This window comes from Rhipicephalus microplus, chromosome 6, assembly GCF_043290135.1.
Source record: "Rhipicephalus microplus isolate Deutch F79 chromosome 6, USDA_Rmic, whole genome shotgun sequence".
NCBI lineage: Eukaryota > Metazoa > Arthropoda > Arachnida > Ixodida > Ixodidae > Rhipicephalus > Rhipicephalus microplus.
The window spans coordinates 90,676,088-90,695,433 of NC_134705.1; the positions used below are offsets into that span (position 1 = coordinate 90,676,088).

The following is a 19,346-nucleotide window of genomic DNA, read 5'->3' on the forward strand; positions in this document are numbered from 1 at the left end:
AGTCAGCCTCACACTCTGTGTTCTGCATATTCCCTCCTCTACTTCAATACCCAAGTTTTCGCACATGTACAAAAGTTCATTTGTCAGTAGTATCTTCACCTCCATAATTACTGGTTTACTTTGGTCCTGCATCTTACACAAATGTAGAGGATCCTTCTGACTAACTCAGTTCTCAAAAGTAGGTGATCTCTCTAACTCGCACACAATCCGGCTTCTAATCAACTCACACTCACAAAATGAAGCCTGGAAAGTAAAAGCAAAGACCAAGCACTCACCACAACACAGCATCATGTCGCGAGATTCATATCACTGCTGCCAACTAGTTGTAAGGGGCTCGAAGTCAATGGCAGGTACGGCGGGTTTCTTTATGGTAGCTGGCTTCCTGCCATCGTCCGCATAGCTGATGCTTGCCAGTGAAAAGACGCATTCTTAGGAGAGAGAACGACGGTTTATTTATATGATGAGAATTATGAAACTGTACAGAGATTCAGCAGAGATTCAGCTGAGATTCAGCTGAGATTCAGCTCTTGTTTACAAAATGCTTCGGCTTTCAATAGCCCGTCGTCTCCTTACACGGAGCTCCGAAGAAGACGGGGACCACTCTTGCCACAAATCAGGTGACAAAGTCTCTGTGGTCCACCCACCAGAAAGGGTGCAGATATTAGACCACTCGGCTGGTGAGAAACACGGGCAAAAGGTCCAATGGTAGCACGAGCGCACTAGACAGTGACGCACCTGGCCCATGCCTTGAAGACACCGCAGGGCAAGGAGGTAGCGTTCAGTGGAGAAAAAAGATGAGCTCCTCCGGGGAGATGGCCGCTGACACGAATGTCAGCAGTGGTCCAAGGCTGCGTTCTGCTACAGTGTTCCGAAACTTTCTCGAACATGGCTGTCCAGGTGCTCGTTTCCTGAGAACGGCCACAGCAATGCCTTCCCACGCTTCCGAACTGTCGGTGCTTTGCGACGACCTCACGTAGGTGACAGTAGCCGAGTCGAGAGGTTGACTGCATGAGATCTGCCACAGTGGCGCCGTCTCGCGCTGTTCGAACCCGTTTTCTTTCACTTCCTTTCAGGTATCACCCAGAAGCACAGCAGTCTTGGAAAAACACCTAGAAACGTCTATAATGTCATTCTGCTGACTGGAAAACGATTTCAACTCCAACCGAACCTTCCTCAGAGGAAACTGTGGCTACGTTGCAGCGGCGTCGTGAAGGCACTCACGGGGTGGTTAATAACACCCTATTTTGCCGTGGAAGGAACTAAGTCAGTTCCGAAACGTTGGGTTTATGCATTTTCACATACGTTTTGGTTGGAGTTATGATCGCTTTCTAGTTTACCTACTCAACCAGACAGACATAAGTCGAATGTTCACATTCAAGTCAATAAGCTGACTACGCTTATATTGTGAAACAAGGTGGGTGAAACATCATGATTCAGTTTAATTGTTTGGAAAAGCGCTTTTTGAGAAAGTTCATTCACTTGAAGAGTTGAAGGGTGCGTGACAAAGCAACAGCGACCACTGCTCATTGCTACCATAAGGGAATCTGTTCAAACAACTTTCTTATATGCCTTGCTGTTAGTGAGACATTCCTAGTTCTCACAGACCACTTGTCGGTGTATCTGCAGAGCCCATATATGAACCTGAGTGTTGTCTTGAAGCAGGTTGACTTGATGTTCACTAAGCTGGAAGAGATGGGAACTAACGCAGAGACAGAATTCCACAAAATATTTTATATATGTCAAGACAGAGCGGCAGAGTTTGGAGTGAAGTGCGAGATTTCACAGGTGGTAAGAACACAGAGATACCAAGCAAACTACGATTGTAGTTCTGCGAAAGAGTACTACAGGCGAGCCTTGTTCATTCCGTATACATAGATTACCTTAAAGCTTTTTTCAAAACTCACTTTGCAAACCATGGCAAAGCACTGCAAAGTTTGCGATTTCTGTTGCCAAAGTGCGCGCCTCCAAAGGTAAATCTGAACCTGTGCAGCTATTGAGATATTGAGGAGTAGCCAACGTGCACACACACATCCGTGGACACAAACAGACAGAACACATGTGAAGAAGATGGGATGTCGCTCAAAATGCACCTCTGCAATATATCTGTGCTAAATTGTGTTGGTTATGAGAGCTGTTGTTATGTTTTACGTGCTCATGTTTTATATTCAAGTGCATGTGTTGGGGCATTAAGATTTGAATGAAATGGAATGCTTATATCATCTCTGTTCTCATATGGGGAATGTTCTGCATGAATATATTGTGAATGAGGGTGCCATATTGCATAACATTCTAATAGTTTCTAGCCAGTAGCAAGTGTAAAAGAGCTACCTTTGATTTTTTTGTTTATAAAGTGTCGTCTAGCAATTCAAAATGAAACTGCATGTTGTGCGACTTTTCAATAAATAAACGTTTTCTTTGTTCATTTGTTGCCGACACGTTCATTTGATAGAACTAGAAGATAAAGGGTATGTGTGGTGTAGGCTTTTTCAAGAAGCATTCTTTACGATTATTAACTGTGACAGTTTTCTGTCTGCCTTGGTGGTACAGTCTTTATATGGGGCTCGTCTGCTGGCCTGAAGGTTTCGGGTTCGATACTGGCTGTGGTAGTCGCATTTCACATTTAAATGGAGGTTAAATGCTAGAGGCCTATGTACTATATAGTTAACATTGTATTAATTTATTGGAAACCTTGGCAATAATAGGATAATAAAATGCTGTCAAGTACTATTGAGTTTCTAATGACTCTAGGTGACATTACAAGTATATTACCACCAGTGAAACCTGCCTAATACAAGGAAAGAAGGTTAAACTTAAGGGCTCGTTTTCTTCGTTAGAAACAATAATAATGAGAACTGACTGACAATTATGCCAAGGAAAGTATAAGGGATGTTATTAGGAGTAATTTGAATGTAAATGTGAACAAGGAAAAGTGGATGAAAAGATTACTTGTCACGGGCAGGGACCGAACCTACGACTTTCGAATAACACGTTCGATGCTCTACCAACTGAGCAACCACAGCAGCTATCCCCACATCCACTTTATGGTGTATGTATGCGCATTGAACGTGAGAGCATCAGTCAGCGCCGCCTGTTGCCATTACGGCAAGTGTGGGACACGCATTTTTTACCTATTGTCATTTTTTGCCATTTTTGCCCATCTCCACATTTACATTCCGATTACTTCTAATAATGTCTCATATACTTGGCATAATTATCTGCCAGTTCTCATTAATATTGTTTCTAACAAAGAAATTGTGCCCTTAGGTTTAACTTTCTTTCCTTCATTCATAACGGTTGTCTCATTCTGCCAGACTTCATGCCTTCAGGTGGTATGCGAGGGATTATTAGTCACCTGCCAGCTTGTAATAAGATCACATGCTACGTGACACCAATAGGCAGAAAATGTGTGTCCCACACTCGCCACAATAGCAACAGGTGGTGCTGACTGACGCTCCCACTTTCAATTCACACATATACCCAATAAAGTATATGTCTACCCAACAATAAAGGACATGTATAACCGATGCGTTATTCGAAGGTCGCAGGTTTGGTTCCTGCCCACGGTAAGGTATCTTTTCATTCACTTTTTTTTTTACATTTATATTCCAATTACTTCTAATAATATCCTCGACACTTTCCTTGGCATAATTGTTCAATACAAGTTCTTCAAGCTCATCTAGGCATTTCTCAATAACCTCCGAAATACCATCTAACCATATTGTGCATGGGTGGCCTCATTTTCTCTTCTACATTGGCTAGCATTTATTTTCTCAACATACAACTGCTAGCTCGCATGACATGACCAAAACAAGACAGTTTTAGCTTCATTACCTTTGCTTTAAGCAAATATTCACTTTGGTCTTACTTATGACTGCAATATTTGTTCATTTGGCAGTCCATGAAATGTTCAGAACTGTACCAGTGCCACAGCTTAAAAAAATCAAGGTTTTTTTTCTTTTGTATTTCTATGAGGTCCACAACTTACACCCATACATTACTACGTAAAAAACCCAGGCACTTAACCATATGAGTTTTAGTTTTGTGGTTGGACATCTTTTCATTTTATAACATATAAAAGTTCGGCCATTATTTTCTTCAGTTGAACTATTCGTTGGTGTATTTTCTTTGTGGAGCTACTGTCCGATTCTATTCAGAATCTTGGGGAAAACAGCGTTTACAGCATCTATTAAATTGCTTTGTCTGAGTGCATTGAAGTTTACCAGTTGTCATGACTAGTCTTGCCTATGCTTAGAAAAAATCAGCTGTCTCATTTTCTTTTGCCTTCAGATTAAATGTTCTTAAGCCTTGTTTGCATCCTGCTACTGGTGTCTGTACATTGCAAGTCAGTTACTTTTGTTCCTCCATTTTTCACTCGTATATGCTATTGTTCAAAGTCACAGTTTCTGGGTACATGTATAAGTTAAATAAATGTATAGTAAAAAGATACAACCATGCCTGACTTCTTGAAACCTGAAACAATCCATTTTACCAACATTTTCCCCAACTATCCCATTTTGCTTGGGGCATAGGCCCTCACTAGAATTTTGAGGGGTTTGGAAGGGCCCATTTTCCTAACATATTTCTAGAGCTTAAGATGGTAAGCATAGTGAAAAGCGTTGGTATAGTAATCAACAAAGTAACAATACAAAAGCTTTCGGTATTCATTGCAAGTTTCTATCGACAATCTTATATTTGTAACTTAGTCTGTCGTACGACACCTTTTTCGGAAATATTTCGCTCCACGTATGGTTTTATCATATGGTTCTATCTGTTATGTGTGGATCCCTTGAGGTGGCTGGGCTGTTTATGCTGTCATCGTTTTATGTTGTCATAGCTTGGCATAACGTGGGAAAACCATACATAGCATAGCTAATTCAGTGCAGGCTCTGGCTAAAGTTTAGTTTTCCTCATTTTGTTCTTAGTGTACCTTGATGATGATAGAAATCAAGAGAAACAGAAAAAACTAGAAAGAAGAAAAAGGGGAGTAGAAAGGAACCAAAGGGAAACAAAGAAGGCTGCCCAACTTTGCACTTCTTTCAGGCTTGGCACCGTTAGTGCAAGCCGCTTTGATTTTTTCTGGTGGTTCAACAGCTTGAGCATTTTTCACGTTGCCCTTTTTATGCATTTGGGATAAAGAGAAGTCTCTTCGAATCTCTTGGCCATTGTGGGGCCTTCCAAACTCGTTGACAAAGTGGCATAAATTTGGAACAATCACTAGGGGCGATGCACATCTTGCGATTGTGGCCCTTCTGTTCTCCTTAAACAAGCTTTTATTTTCAAGTATATAAAAATTAAAACCATGCTTCAAATAGAAAAAAAGGAAGATGGAGTATGTGCCTCGCACGTGTGTCGGGGGGCTTAAACTAACACCACTGGGCAGCCTTTTTAGCATGTTTCTAGTTAATGTGCCATTCAGAGTAAACCATCAAATGAAAATAGTCTGACTGTTCGATGTAACGCATTAAGGTACTGCTTTTCAAGTTTAGTCCGATTCCTCATTCTCCATACCTGTAATGACGATTTACTTCTGGAAATATTCTCGTGAAGCATGTTTATCTTCCCCAGTGATTGGCTTCTTTAATAATGCTGTCATGATGTGGGGAGCAATCGTATTCATATTTCATTGTGAAAGGATTGCAATAACACATCGGCATAAATAACGGTAGATGATTGGGATTCTTTGTTTACTTTACATTTCAAAGTGCAGCATCTTAAACATATGCGACACTTCAGAAGTAAATCATAGCGTTTCCGGAAGCTCCTGCTCTCGATTCCTTTTAGACCAATACTAACAGGTTTCATTTTCGTACTCCGTTTCTTCTCTTTGGAAGAACTTCAGATTTCGGAGCCTATTTTTCAGCGAGTGTGCAATGCTTAGCTGTAAAGCAACTCAAATATGATGTTGGAAAGCTAAATCTCGAGGGGGGGGAGGGGGGCATTTGCAAGAGGTGCCGGCCAGCGACTTGAACACAAAGGGATCAGGACCCCCCTGATCCCTCCCCCCCAATTTATGCCACTGCATAGTTAAGTGATGAGCTTGATGGATTAGAGTCTGAGTTACTTAAGATGTTCTACAGGGATGATGTTTGGCCCACTTGTTTTACCAAGAGATAGCTGCTCTTGATTTCATCCTAATTCACCTATTAAAGCTTTTAAAGCTGTTTGGTTTGTTCGTTCTCGAGCCTCCCCAAGCCTTTTTCTTGCAGTAATTTTTCTGAAACAGATTTCCAGTCTATTCTTTACATCTTTTGTTTGTTTTACTCCATAGCAAAACATTTTCCTTGCTTCTTATACTTTCCTTTCAAGAAAGCCGTGTCGTGCTGATGGTGCAGACGCTGTTCATGACCGGAAAGTGTTTAGTGTGTAAGCTAGGATAGGCATATGTGAAATGGATTATGGACATTGTTGTGTCACAGAAATATGCCACAGAGGCTGCGACTTTTGGGAATATTATTAATCCAGGCATGCAGCTGCCTGACTCAACAGTATTGCCTGTTGGGCGAGTTGGAACATGTCAGCACATTGTGTTTATGCCCCCTCGCTTGTCTGTTATCTTGTGTTTGCGCTCAATACCGTTATGTCTCTCAGACATGTCCTTTCTTGTTCAACAATCAGTGCTGTAACATGGCCTTTGCCATTTTCATGGACGTATGTGTTCAAAGAGTGTGTGAAATAGCAAAACAGTATTCAGTTGTAACAGGTGTTTCACAATAATGTGCATCTTGAAATAAACTTACTCTATTATGGCACAAAACAAACTTCCTCCATTCTATTCTGTTATCTTGTTCTGTTGCTAAAAATGACAAATTTTTACTGCAACATTTACGTATTTCAATATGTAGGGTAAATAGGCAAAATTGAAGCTGCTTATAGAATTAAAAGAAAAAATCTTCATTGCACAAGTGAACTTTTATGAGGCCCAGCAACACTTTTGGGCATGGTGAGAAAGTGCTGTCGAACTGTTGTCAAGGGTCGTAAGAACATGCAAGTCAAACATCATACCACACCATGCCTCAATTTTGCCATTAAATTTCGAATTCAGCCAAAAATATCCCTCTTCTCTTGGCAAATGATGCCATAGGTCATAATGATAGTGCCATCAGCACAAAAATTACGACTGTGGGCTGATGTGAGAATTATGCGTTGCATAGTTATCGTGGCCACCATGGGATGCCATTACATGCCATACTGCGCTCTTTAGGGCTAATATTACACGCAGTATAGAATTGTTTTAGCATGCTTGCAATCACACTGAAAGTAAGCCATGCTTTAAAAAAAAAAAGTTCTCAAGGTCATGACATGCATAAACGCACACAGCTTCTTGTGCCCTTGTCATCACCCTGTGTAGGTTTCGGTGTACTTGTTTGTAGAAAGGTAGGGAGAAAGTGCTCAAGGAGTGCAACAGATTGTTGTATGTTCACTCATAGTTGGATTCTAAAAATTTTACAACAGTCCAATCATGAGGATCACTTGGAAAAGTGCTGCAAGGTCCTTTAACAGCACTAGACAAGATATCAGAAAAAAATAAGATTAATAGCAAGCTGAGCCACCGATTGACCCCTTATTATTAGAAACAGAGGAACAAAGCTGGTGATTGCATAGTAGGGGGTTAAGACAATTAAAATGCTGCTTATCTGCAATAGCATCTAGTTGTAAGAAAAGTTTTGCAACAATGTTGGCACTGAACATCTACCTTAGCAGGAAAAGAAGTGTCTTGGCTTCACGGACTGTTTTCTTTCTCAGAATTCAGAAAAATGTCACATTAGCCATAAATGATATATTTACAATTCACAACATATCTTTTGCCAAAAAAAAAAAAAAACATTGTGCAGATGGTGACAAGACTATGTTTTGAGAAATGTGTGTGGCTGCTATTACTGGCCTTGAAATTTCAGCTTTCAAGCTAAGCTAGCGAAATTCATGCAGAAAGGTATAGTAATTAAACTCCTGCCCTAACAGAGTTGCTGCTGCCTTGCCTGCTGGTTTAATGTGCTAATGCCATACTTACTCTTTTTTTATGTTGTGACCCGACCCAATAAACAGGTCCCCATTGAACCTGGAACATCGTACACCATAATCCTGAGCTGCCTGGCACAGCAGCAAGGGACGGTTCGGATACCATTGGCATTCAAATTCCAGGAGGACACTGAGAGTGAAAGGCTCTTCACCATAATCAGATTCATTGATGCCACTGTCTGGGAGGATGGAGGAGACAGCCTGGAGCCAGTGGAGCCTTACACATTTGTTTTACCGTTGCCCCAGTTGCCGAACGCTGATCGCATCATTCCTGCGAAACGTCCCAAAAGGTTGGTGGCTTCTGCTTGGTCTCTTTTGTACTAACAGAAGGCTTTTTTTGTCAGCCTCTGATTGTTTTTCACTACTGAGCTTGCTTTTAATGATCTGTGTTTGCTTCCTTTTTTTTTCCTGCTAGTGTTTTGACCCGAATGTATTTCGTGGTTCTTGCAGTTACAATTTAGCCTAGCTTATTGTAATGACTAGGCTTGTGTAAATATTCGAACAAATATTACAGTATTCAAATTTAAATTACTGGAAATTTTAAAGTATTTGAAAATAATGAATTGATGTATATTAGACTGCCTGTTACCCCTAGTAAAGGTAGTTTCACTACATTGGAGAGATGCCAAGCCATGAAAATGCCCAATGGACATCCTCCTTACCACAAAGCCACACTACAAGGGTAAATGAACATAATACTACTCTCACATCGATTCATCATATTTTATGTTTAAATTTTTGTCACACGAGTTTATATGCTCCAAGTGTAGTAAATTTTAAAACATGTTTTATGGGTTATCACTTGCATTCTACCGAAATTCAAGTCCTGCTACTATTTAAAGTTGTTTCCACTTTCAGCCAAAAAGAATGACATTTACACAGGCTTTGTTGCAATATTCAAAAGATATATTGCATGTTGGTTGGGTCATGATAAATATGTTTGTTTTTCTTCATAAAATGTGATATATACTATTTGAATCCGATTTGAAATTATTCAAGCCAAACCACCATCGATTTCAAATTGTCTTTGAATCTAAAATTCGCTATTGACGCAAGCCTAATAATGACCATGCTTGTATGTCTAGTGCACTGATGTTCTTCACAGGGTGGACATAGCCAGAGCCAAATGCTGCCTTGCAAACTCTTATTGCAGGATAAAGGTGACAAAAAAAATATCTTAGTCGCTATAGTAGTTTTGTTTCCTTATCCCTTCTTTAGGTAGGAAATAATTGGTGTTTTATGAATTTGATTACCATTTCTGTGACAGAATTGTGTACGGATTACCACTGGTTTTTGTACCATATTTGAAAAGCAAATATTTCTAATAGTGCTTGATTTATACTGAATATCGGTTAGAACATATTGTTCAGCTGATTTGTTTATTATGGTGCTGAGCGGGTGTTCTAAAGACATGAAGGACCAGCAAAGTGACAGAGCCTCGTGTGATCGTCTTGAAATTGTCCTTGTGTTGTCGCTTGTTTCTAATGTTTTATGGCGTGTTTACTGTTTGTGGTATGTATGTCTGTAGCATTATTATTATTATGTTATCATTTTTTATAATGAATTATGTAATAAAACTCCACTTAATCACTCAATACAAGAAACTCCATCTTTTCTATCGAACTTATTTATTCGCTTCATCCCCCTGCGTCTTGTCTTGTTTCGACATCTTGTTATTTAAGCTGTAGGCCGCGTGGCTTGCTTCGTTTGCCCCAGCATGGTTTACACCCCTCTCCTGGGATGATACTCGAATGTATTTCCAATATCAGTGGATTCCATGGTGTCATTAGGACCAATGTGCCATATAGTCTTCAGCTGTCCTTGTTGGCTTGCAGTCTTTATAACGCAAAATGGCCCTTTGTAGGCTGCGTTGATACCCAATCCTCTTTTCACCAGCACTAAGTCGCCAACCCCGAGTTCTGGTAATGTTGTATTTTGTCTCTTGTCAAAATTTCTCTTTATTATTTCACGGTACCTTAATGCCTTATTTTCTGATCTTGCCACTTCTTGGAGCTTTATGTTCTTGTCAATTCCAAGGTTTTCTGTTCACAGGCAGATATGTTGGTCTCCCGGTTACAGCAAATAGAGGAGTGCATTCCAGTCCGGTCATGTACGAACAGTTGTGGTGAGCTCTTGCCACTTCTAGATGAAATTTCTGGCCACCTTTAAATGCTGGATACATACTAATGTATTGTTTGATGTCTCTGGTAGCCCGCTCAGCTAGCCCATTTGTGTCGGGATGATAAGGCGTCGTGAGCTGCAACGTTGTTACACTTTTCAGCCCATTTCTGTAGCCGACAACTTCGGAAGACAGGTCTCAGGCAGTTACCTTCACAATGTCGAACATCTTCCTGCTCAAAAAATAAATTACACTGTTAGCGTCTTCTTTGCCCAGCCTTGTGGCGATCATCCGAGTGCACTCGTCATTGCACAACAGGAAAGGTTGAGTCTTCTGAACTCCTTCAGACTTTTTCTGGAGTTCCGCAAAGTCCAGATGAACTACTTCATATAGGGTGTTAGAATATGCTGGTAAGGCCATTTTCTGCTTTGGTTGGGTGTTTAAATTTCACCTTGTTTATCTGGAATTTGTGACAGGATGAAACATAGGTTGTGTCTTGCTTCATGCGAGGCCTTGTGAAACTTTTTTTCCAGTTTCATGTAGGTTCTCAAAAAGTCATCGTATCCACCTGATTTGGGGCTGTCATGATACAGTTTCAATATTTTTGGAACTAAGAAAGGAGGCACGGCAATTCTTATGTTCTGTCTGCTGCAGATCCTCGGTTTCTTCCCATATCCTCAAAACATTAGCTTCTTCGTAAGAGTCTGGCAGCCCATTCGCTAATTGCGACATTGCATCTGCGTCCTTCACGGAGGCTCCAAGGCGATGACTTACCTCAAGGTCAAATTGCTGAAGTTCCCCCTCCCAGTGGGCTATCTTTCCCTTCAATTCAGCCATCTTTAATATATGTGCTAGGGCATCATGGTCTGTATTAAGCTTGAACTTGGGGCCTTCTAAACATGACTTGAAGTAGTGGACGTCTTTTAAAATGGTTAGAGCTTCTTTTTCTGTCATCGTGTTGTTCAATTCGATTTTGTTGAATGTGTAGCAGTAGTATCCAACTACACGAAGTTGTGGTCGTGAGCAATCTTGCTGATACAAGACGGCTCCGGCTCCAGAGTGAGATGCATTGGTGTTCAATTCGAAGGCAGCGATAAGTCTGGTAAATGCAGCAATGGATCAGAAGAAATTATGCCAACCAGTTATCTCTAGGCGTTGTCACATTCTTCTGTCAAATAAGAGGGGACACCTGTCTGAGTCAGTCTTGTCAGGCAGCAACTTTTTAAAGCATAATCTTGGATGAAAGCTCGAAAATGACCCACCTACTCTAGAAATACATGAAGCGGGTGTATACCATAAGGCTTTGTAATACAAGTCACCGATTCCTCTTTCGGGTTTAGTGGTTGTTTCTAATCTTAAATGTGCTCTGGTATATCTAATGGCCCAATACAAAGTCGTGAGCTCGTCAAACCTTCAAGTATGAAACAGCTGTATTCGTTCTTGTGCTGAAGTGTGCCTGTACTGGCAGTGAGGCACTTACCTAACTTCATGAAACATTTGTAACAAAGTCATCATAGCTTTCATTGTTCCTGAATTAGCAGTTACTGCTGCTTGGACAACCCATTGTTCAGTGCCATGCGTGGAACTTGGTGAGGGGCTAAGAAAATCTGAAGTGAATGTGGTGCGTGACGATTGTATGCTTCGATGGTCTCACTTACCCTGTCAATTACATGATTGCGTAACAATTCAAGGAAGCCATAGGCATCCTTCGGTCATTGCAATGGATAGTACATTTCTGTTACACCCTTGTCGAATTTCTAAGGAATGTTTTTTTTTCATGTGCTCATTGGCATGATAGGGAATGCACATACACAAGCAACTGGATGAATTATATTATCAGGTATCTCTTTGACTTGTGGCTGATTGTCAACAGCCTATTTCTTCAAGAAAACTTGGTAGGATGACCGGCAGACTGGTCGCATGTTTTGATTCATTATGGTCAAGATCCAGTGTTTATTTGTAAGAGTGGTCCACTGAAAAAGCAATACTGTTATATTTTCAACACCTTAAGTTGTGTCATTTGTTTTACTTATGTTGGCATGTACTTTCCCATTGGCGGCGATGGGGAATTTCAAGGCGGCAGCTGTCGTATGACCAAAGGGGAAGATAGGCACCAATGGAAAAGATCAAATATAATTTTCTTCTTTAAAATAAAAAATGTAATAAGATTCGCCACATAAAAAGAACTGTTTATTTGCTTTTGATTTATGTATAAAGGTGACTTTTAATTGGACCACCACACGGTGAAAATTGCGTCTCAATATAGATAAAAATGAGGATTTTCTGAAATTTGAGATTTTTTCTCGTAAAGTTTAGCAGCTTGAGAAATTTAAAAGTATTCTTTACTCAAAATATACTTTTTGTGAAGTAAGTATTCACTACTCAGATACTTATACAATGTGCAGTGTTGCAATAGAAAAAATACAACACATTTTGGCTATATTCTTCGAGGCGTATGTGCCAGTGGAATTGCACTATTATTACTGAGCTTCAAACACCTTACACAAGCACCTTTACTTAACATGCAGACCAAATTTGGTATAGAAAGAAAGAGCGGTACTTTTAAAACAAAATTTTCCACAAAAAACACCTGAACGACATTCCAAGAATTTCAAAAGGCAGCCACATGACTAAAACATTTTTTCTCTTAGAAATATTCTACTGTTTCACTGTTTTCAATGCAGTAAATCAGCTGGACTTTTTTTTTTTAAACATTTGAGATGGTCGCCAAAATGGCTGGGACGTTTGGCGTGGAATGACCCAATGACGACATGGCTTGTGCCAGCTTGCATGGGAATCGGGAGATGGATGCAAGAAGAGTCACTTGCATCCCAGTCAGCTTCACTGGCAGTTCATTCTCATATGAATCTTGTTGTCCCACGAATTTTCTTTTTTTTTTGTCAGCTACTTTAATACACCATGATCAGTTGAATAACAGTGTCGTGTGTTCTTTAGAGGGGCCTTGCAACACTTTGTTCGTGTAGCTGTCAAATGGCTTCACTCAAAGCATTGCTTCACAAATCGACTGCCACAAAAAGTTTTATAATTTGTCAAGTACGAGGGGAAGTACAGGGATTTGTTGCACGCTGCAATGAAATGCCTCGCCACGGGGGTCTAGTGGCTAAGGTACTCGGCTGCTGACCCGCAGGTCGCGGGTTCGAATCCCGGCTGTGGCGGCTGCATTTTCGATGGAGGCAGAAATGTTGTAGGCCCGTGTGCTCAGATTTGGGTGTACATTAAAGAACTCCAGGTGGTCGAAATTTCCGGAGCCCTCCACAACGGCGTCTCTCATAATCATATGGTGGTTTTGGGAGGTTAAACCCAACATATCAATCATATCAATCAATGCACGCTGCAATTGCTTTCCCTCTTGCCCTGAGGAGCATGCTGGGGAGCTAATCTCGCGGGGTCCAATTCATGGACATGTCCATTTTGGCCTCCCCTGATTGGCTGGAGCATGCTGCCTGTCCTCAGTTTTTCTTCCGCAACGTTATTTTGATGCTACGCAGTTTTCACAACTGTGGACTCAAAAGAGAAAGACAGAATGCGTTTCGCCACAATGAATGGTGCCGCCAGAGATCCGCTTTTAGGCGCACATCTTTGAGGCTGTGCATGGACTGTGATCACGTTAGCCCTTGAATTAGGTAAACCCAGATGCCCGCCTGACGTCCCTGAAAGGTCTGTGCACATTCTCTGCATCACCCTTCAAACATTTCAACATGTATATACGCACGTTCAGACATGTCACATTTGTTTAAGAGTCCTGTTACTCTACACTTCATCCACTTAGTTTCTTTTTATGCTGGGAATATGCTGGTGCGTTCGGTGCACTGGCCTGTTTGAGAATGCCATGACGTCAGGACTCACCCTTTTTTTGTGTAACTGAACGGGCTCAGGCGAATTGGACATGTCCACGAATTGGGCACTGCGAGAATAGTTACCCTGAAAGCTAAGCATAAAGGGACGGCGCTGATGAAGAGAGCTACATCTTGTGCTTATCATGACCTTAAGCACTTTTAGTTTTTTTACAGTGGAAGCTGTTATCTGATCACAACGGCAGTTGCAGTAGGGTAGTTGTCCGCCACCAGCGCCACCAATGTCCATAACCGCTATCGCGTGAGAGTAGTAAAAAAAAAAATTATATCAGAAAGATTTCGAAGAATGTCGGCCGCTCTTACCGGCAATTATCATCAATCAAGCTGAGCACCTCTAACAGCAGATGAGATTCGTGCTCTCAACTTCGCTTTTCAATATCAAGCAATAGAGGCAGCCTCTCCAACAGGTACCGCTGGGGGTGGCTGTTATTCTTTGCTTCCACCCACCCCTACCTAGCCTTTGGTAAGCAGCCACTTTGTGCTCTTGGCCAAGACTCTTGTGATAGCAATGAGAGTTGAGGACCTTGCTACATTTCAGCGAAAGCTGTAGATCATAACAAGAGCCGATTCATGCAGCCTAGTTATGCGCCACTGCCAATGCTGGTGTCTGCAACCGCTTTGCTATTGTGAGAAATAAAAATACAGGTAATTATTAAGAATGCATGTGATTTGAACCTGAAACCTCTGATTATTCACAGAGCCAAGCTGGTTCTTTAATTTAACACGCTATGCAGCTGTCATGTCGGGCAAGGAACCATGTTGACTTATGAAACATAGCATTGCAGAAGATAAAATAACAGCCAGGCATTACACAATGCGAATGCGCACCGACAGGATTACCCAATGCTTCCAACCCATTATGAAAAGACTTGGACATACTTTTTCACCATCATCAGCCACAGCTACAGATTGCTCATAATGCCTTATATACTTGTAGCGGGTGCCTTGCAGATCCCCAGAATAATGAACAGTGGCACATATGGTGCTTCCCTACTTTCTGAAAGTTACAGTGGTTTATGGCAGGTTGGGTATCTTGCACGTATACTTCTATTAGTTGCCCCAAGATACCGTAGTCTGCAAACAGGCTCTGGAAAGGAAGTAAAGTGTGGGATTGGGCTAGTTGGTAATACAATAATAAGCTTCTCTGTGCTTGTCCTCATTTCTTGTGTGTTCGTTTTCTGAAATTTTCACGCTGAGAAGTTTAATAATCTGGAATGGATGCTGTTTCAGCTTTCTCCGAGACAGTGCTGCATGTTGTCGGGCCGATGGGCCCTTATCTGTAGCACGCACGGTGGAAGCAGGGTGAGGAGAGCACATGTGCATTGCATATACACGGGATGCGAATCAGCATCCAAAAAAGCCACAGGTGGAGGAAAAGTGTCTGGGAGATAAGAAGGGGTGTGAGACGAGCCTGGGGGCTTTTCGGAGGCAGGCTAGTGATGGGACGTGATGTCAGTCGCGCTAAGTGCAATAAGGCTTTTCTCCGTGCTTGCTACAAAGAGGAGACCACCCTGGTTTAGGGGCGTTGGCTAATATGAGTCAATGGCTTGTATTCTACGGCGAGTTGCATGTGAGTTTGATTTCCTGCTTTTACGTTTTGCGCTGGCTTGGCTGCCGTTGTTTCGCTGCGTCTGTTCTATTGATCGCCAGTCTACAAGGATTATTTGTTCTGGGTTTTCGGTTCTCCTGTGTGCGTTAGTGCCTTGTTGAGCCGGTTCGAAAGGCTGTTTGTGGTTATTTTGAGTCGTGCATTAAAGGCTATTCTCGTTCTCTGTGCTGCTGGCTTGTGCACTGCGAACTTTGGATCACTGACCCCTTGAGCGGAGGGGGGGCCTTCACCTGGCGCCCAACGTGGGGTTTCACATGTAGTGGACCTTCCTTTCAGCCCTTCCAATGTGGTTTGCTCAGTTTTCATTCTTTTCATTGCAGTTTGCTTTCGTACTACGAGAACCGCACGCATAAGGCGCTCGTTCAGTCAGCCCATTTCAAACGCATTATTCTTTGCGCATTCCCATGCTCTTGCGTTCCGGACCAATTACAGCTCATGAAGGTGAAAATACAACGAACCTAAAGTCTAATATAAAGCCTGACACTCTTCTGTGCAGGCCTTGAAATGTTTTTTATTTAAATGTGTGACCTATTTCCAGCGTGATCATGAGCGCGTGCGAGCACGTGGTGGCCTCCCGCGGCTGCCTGGGTAACTATGCAGCGAGTGATGCATCAGTCGACTGCCTTGAATTTGGGTACATGGTGCGGTCATTTAGGTATATGGCATCATTTGTAGAAAGAATAGGGAACGATTATTAGCTGACTTTTAAAATTAATTGTAAATTTCAGGCTCTGTGCTGTGCTGCAATGTTTGGCTCGCATGTTCTTAGGAACCTCGACTGCGGATTGGCAGCATTTTCTGATCATGCTGCAAAAGTGTTGCATGACCGCTTCAAGTGCAGTAGCGAGAAATATTTTACAGGATGCTTCTTTGAAAAAATCTCTTCTTCCTTTACTTTTTCCTTTGTTTTACTTTATCAGCAGCAACGTCATTCAGGATCTGGAGCGAAAAAAGCCACTTAGTCAATATTGTGTCGATGACCAGCTTGTGGAGTTCCAGAAGCATGAACTCCGAGAGTGGGAGGGCATGGACGAAGACATGCGTGATCTCCTCATCTATATCAAGTAATTTCGGATGTTTGTTCATTAGTTTTATATTGGGTATGTGAAATAGCTTCTATGAAATTGTGCTAGAAAACTTTTACTCGCTTACTAAAAGCGCGTTTTCTGTTTCTTAGTTTGAGGTTCATATGTTCATGAGAGGTTCACCTGTGTGGCACTAAAGCAGGAAATTGTATTTTTTTAGTGGCTTGTGGCACCTGGAATAAAAGTAGTGTGGGCATTACTGCTAATTTAGAAAAGCAGTCATGGGGGGAGAAAAATGACTAGCATTGCCAATGTACAGCCATCAGCACCTTTGACTCGAACACTCCTATGCATCGCCTCGGCTCACTTGGACTGAGGTCAGTGCCGGCAAGTGTTGAAAATGATATGCTTGCTACTGTTAACAATAGGTGAAGCGTGCGGGTTTCGCTAGTAAACTTCTGTTTCCAGTCTGCCTGACGGGCGGGTCGAATGCACTCACTGGGCATCCCGTTTTCACCACGTTTGGCTCGTGGCTACGCTACCACGCTTGCCCATAGCGTTTGTTGTATATTCATCTCGGCAATGAATCGTTGCATGTGACAGCTGGAACACCTTTCGAGTTTGAATTCGCGGCTGCTGCTGAAAAGAAATCACATGTATAAAAAGCAGAGCAAACACACATTCATGATGTTTGTAAAGGTTGCACATTAAATAAATCTGAAATGTGGCAGCATTGTTGATGTTATGATTTCTTAATTTTCAGACAGCGTGCATCGAACTGCTCTCACAATTCAGAGTTGACCTTTCAGTTCAGCAGATTACAGTTGTATTCTCCCAGAAGTGCATCAGTCATACCAGATTTAAAACGAAGCTTTAGCTTACTTCAGCATGTTTATCAAATACTTTTATGCACTGTGATAATAGCAAGAAGTGTATCTGATATGATGCTGCACTTGATTTATGTCAGCGTCCGGCCAATAGCTGCAACTTGCTAAGTGGTGGAATAGAGCAGCCACTGGCAGCTTTGAAGAGAGTTACTTAGGATCTCTGTATGAAGAAAGGCCACTTGAGAAAGTGCAACTTTGTGCTCCGCTTGTAAACTCTGTGCCATGCACAGCTGGAGAATTCGGTTTAGCTGTTTTTAGTAGTGTTTTTGCTGTTTGTAGAAAGTGTTTTGTCACTAAACCTGAGGGGGTGGCTGAGCCACCTTATTAAACATGTTTTCTGTTTATGTGCTCTATTAACATTTATACAAGTGAACAGTCTCATTGTATGGCGATATCATTTGCTTTGCAGAAAACATTTAGATGATCCACTTTCTGAATGCACGTATTGGGGCCGCTTCTCTACTCTGTTATACTTTGAAGAGATCCAGATGCAAATTGACATCCGAAAGTATGACATGCTTGGTGCCCCACTTAATCCTTGTCCCACACAGACTGATTTGTATGTCTTGGAGGTAAGCTCTATGGTCGAGTTTTGCATTGTTATGATTATAATGCTGTTATGTTATTGGTTAATGGGGTCAAGTTCTTTAGCTTAAGACCTGGCTGGATGATTGATTGTATGTATGTATTCCAATAATTACTAAGCACACAGCATGACATGAAAGTAAGGTGGCATGAGTGGGGCAATTTTCGATTGAGTGCAATGAACTCTGAAAATGACAAAGTGGCCATGGTTGTGGTAGTGTACAGTACTTCCATGTGTGAAGAGCATAAGAAAATGGCCCCGCCGCGGTGGTCTAGTTAGTGGCTAAGGTACTCGGCTGCTGACCCGTAGGTCGGGGGATCAAATCCTGGCTGCGGCAGTGCATTTTTGATGGAGGCGAAAATGCTGTAAGCCCGTGTGCTCAGATTTGGGTGCACGTTAAAGAGCCCCGGGTGGTCGAAATCTCCGGAGCCCTCCATCACGGCGCCTCTCATAATCATATGGTGGTTTTGGGACAATAAACCCCCACATATCAATCAAGCATGAGAAAATAGTGTTGGATATGAAAAGGCAGGTGCAAGAAGTAGGTGAGAGAACCAGGTGAGAGAAGCAGTTGAAGGAGTGTTTTCGGGAGTGACGAGAGCAACTGTCAGTCCTTGGCAAGGGTCATTCTTGCGCCCTCAGGTGGACTCCTGATGAGCTCATGCAGCTTCTTGGCTTCATTGTTGGCACCCACCGCAGTTCCCTCCTGAGGGCAAACCAGTGGTGACTTGGTCCACTGTGCTGCTGACCCGAGGCAACAGGCAGAGCCTGTAGAGATGCCCGGTCAGCCGGTCGTTCTGCTCGGTCGTTAAATCAGCCGCCTCTACAGTGACGGTGGAACTGCTTCGTTGGCATCCACCAGAAATAACAAGATGCCTGACCACAATAATGACACATACTGTGACTCCTTGTGTGCAAAGCTCTTAGATATATTGCTTCTAAAGAAGTTTTTTGGCCTTAACCATGTTCTATATAAACCTTTTGTCCTTGTCCATGTCTCGTCCTTGTCTCTTTTTCTGCTCTATGTCTGATTAAATTCTTGCATTTTACTTGCAAAACTACTATAGAATTATCAGGCATGCCATGGGGACTCCAGATCAATTTTAACAACTTGCGTTGTTTTAAAGGGACCCTGCAACAGTTTCTTTAGCATGGCCAGAAAATTCTGCCGATCGGTAGTTGAGGCTTCTGGGAACATGTGTGTAAACATTATAATGAAGGAAGTGGCC

The 19,346-nt window shown here is 42.0% G+C and overlaps 1 protein-coding gene across 4 annotated transcripts in view; it reads left to right on the forward strand.

The window, feature by feature from the left end:
• The window catches only part of LOC119167487 (helicase MOV-10), a 172,302-nt gene that overhangs the window by 29,005 nt on the left and 123,951 nt on the right, over nt 1-19,346 (forward strand). For 3 of the 4 annotated variants that reach the window (XM_037418971.2, XM_037418968.2, XM_037418972.2), the window contains 3 exons: nt 8,044-8,306; nt 16,540-16,683; nt 17,941-18,103. In XM_037418971.2, coding sequence (XP_037274868.1) covers nt 8,044-8,306; nt 16,540-16,683; nt 17,941-18,103 — 570 coding nt within the window. The remainder of the gene's footprint in view (nt 1-8,043; nt 8,307-16,539; nt 16,684-17,940; nt 18,104-19,346) is intronic. The other variant, XM_037418970.2, reaches the window with a different exon arrangement.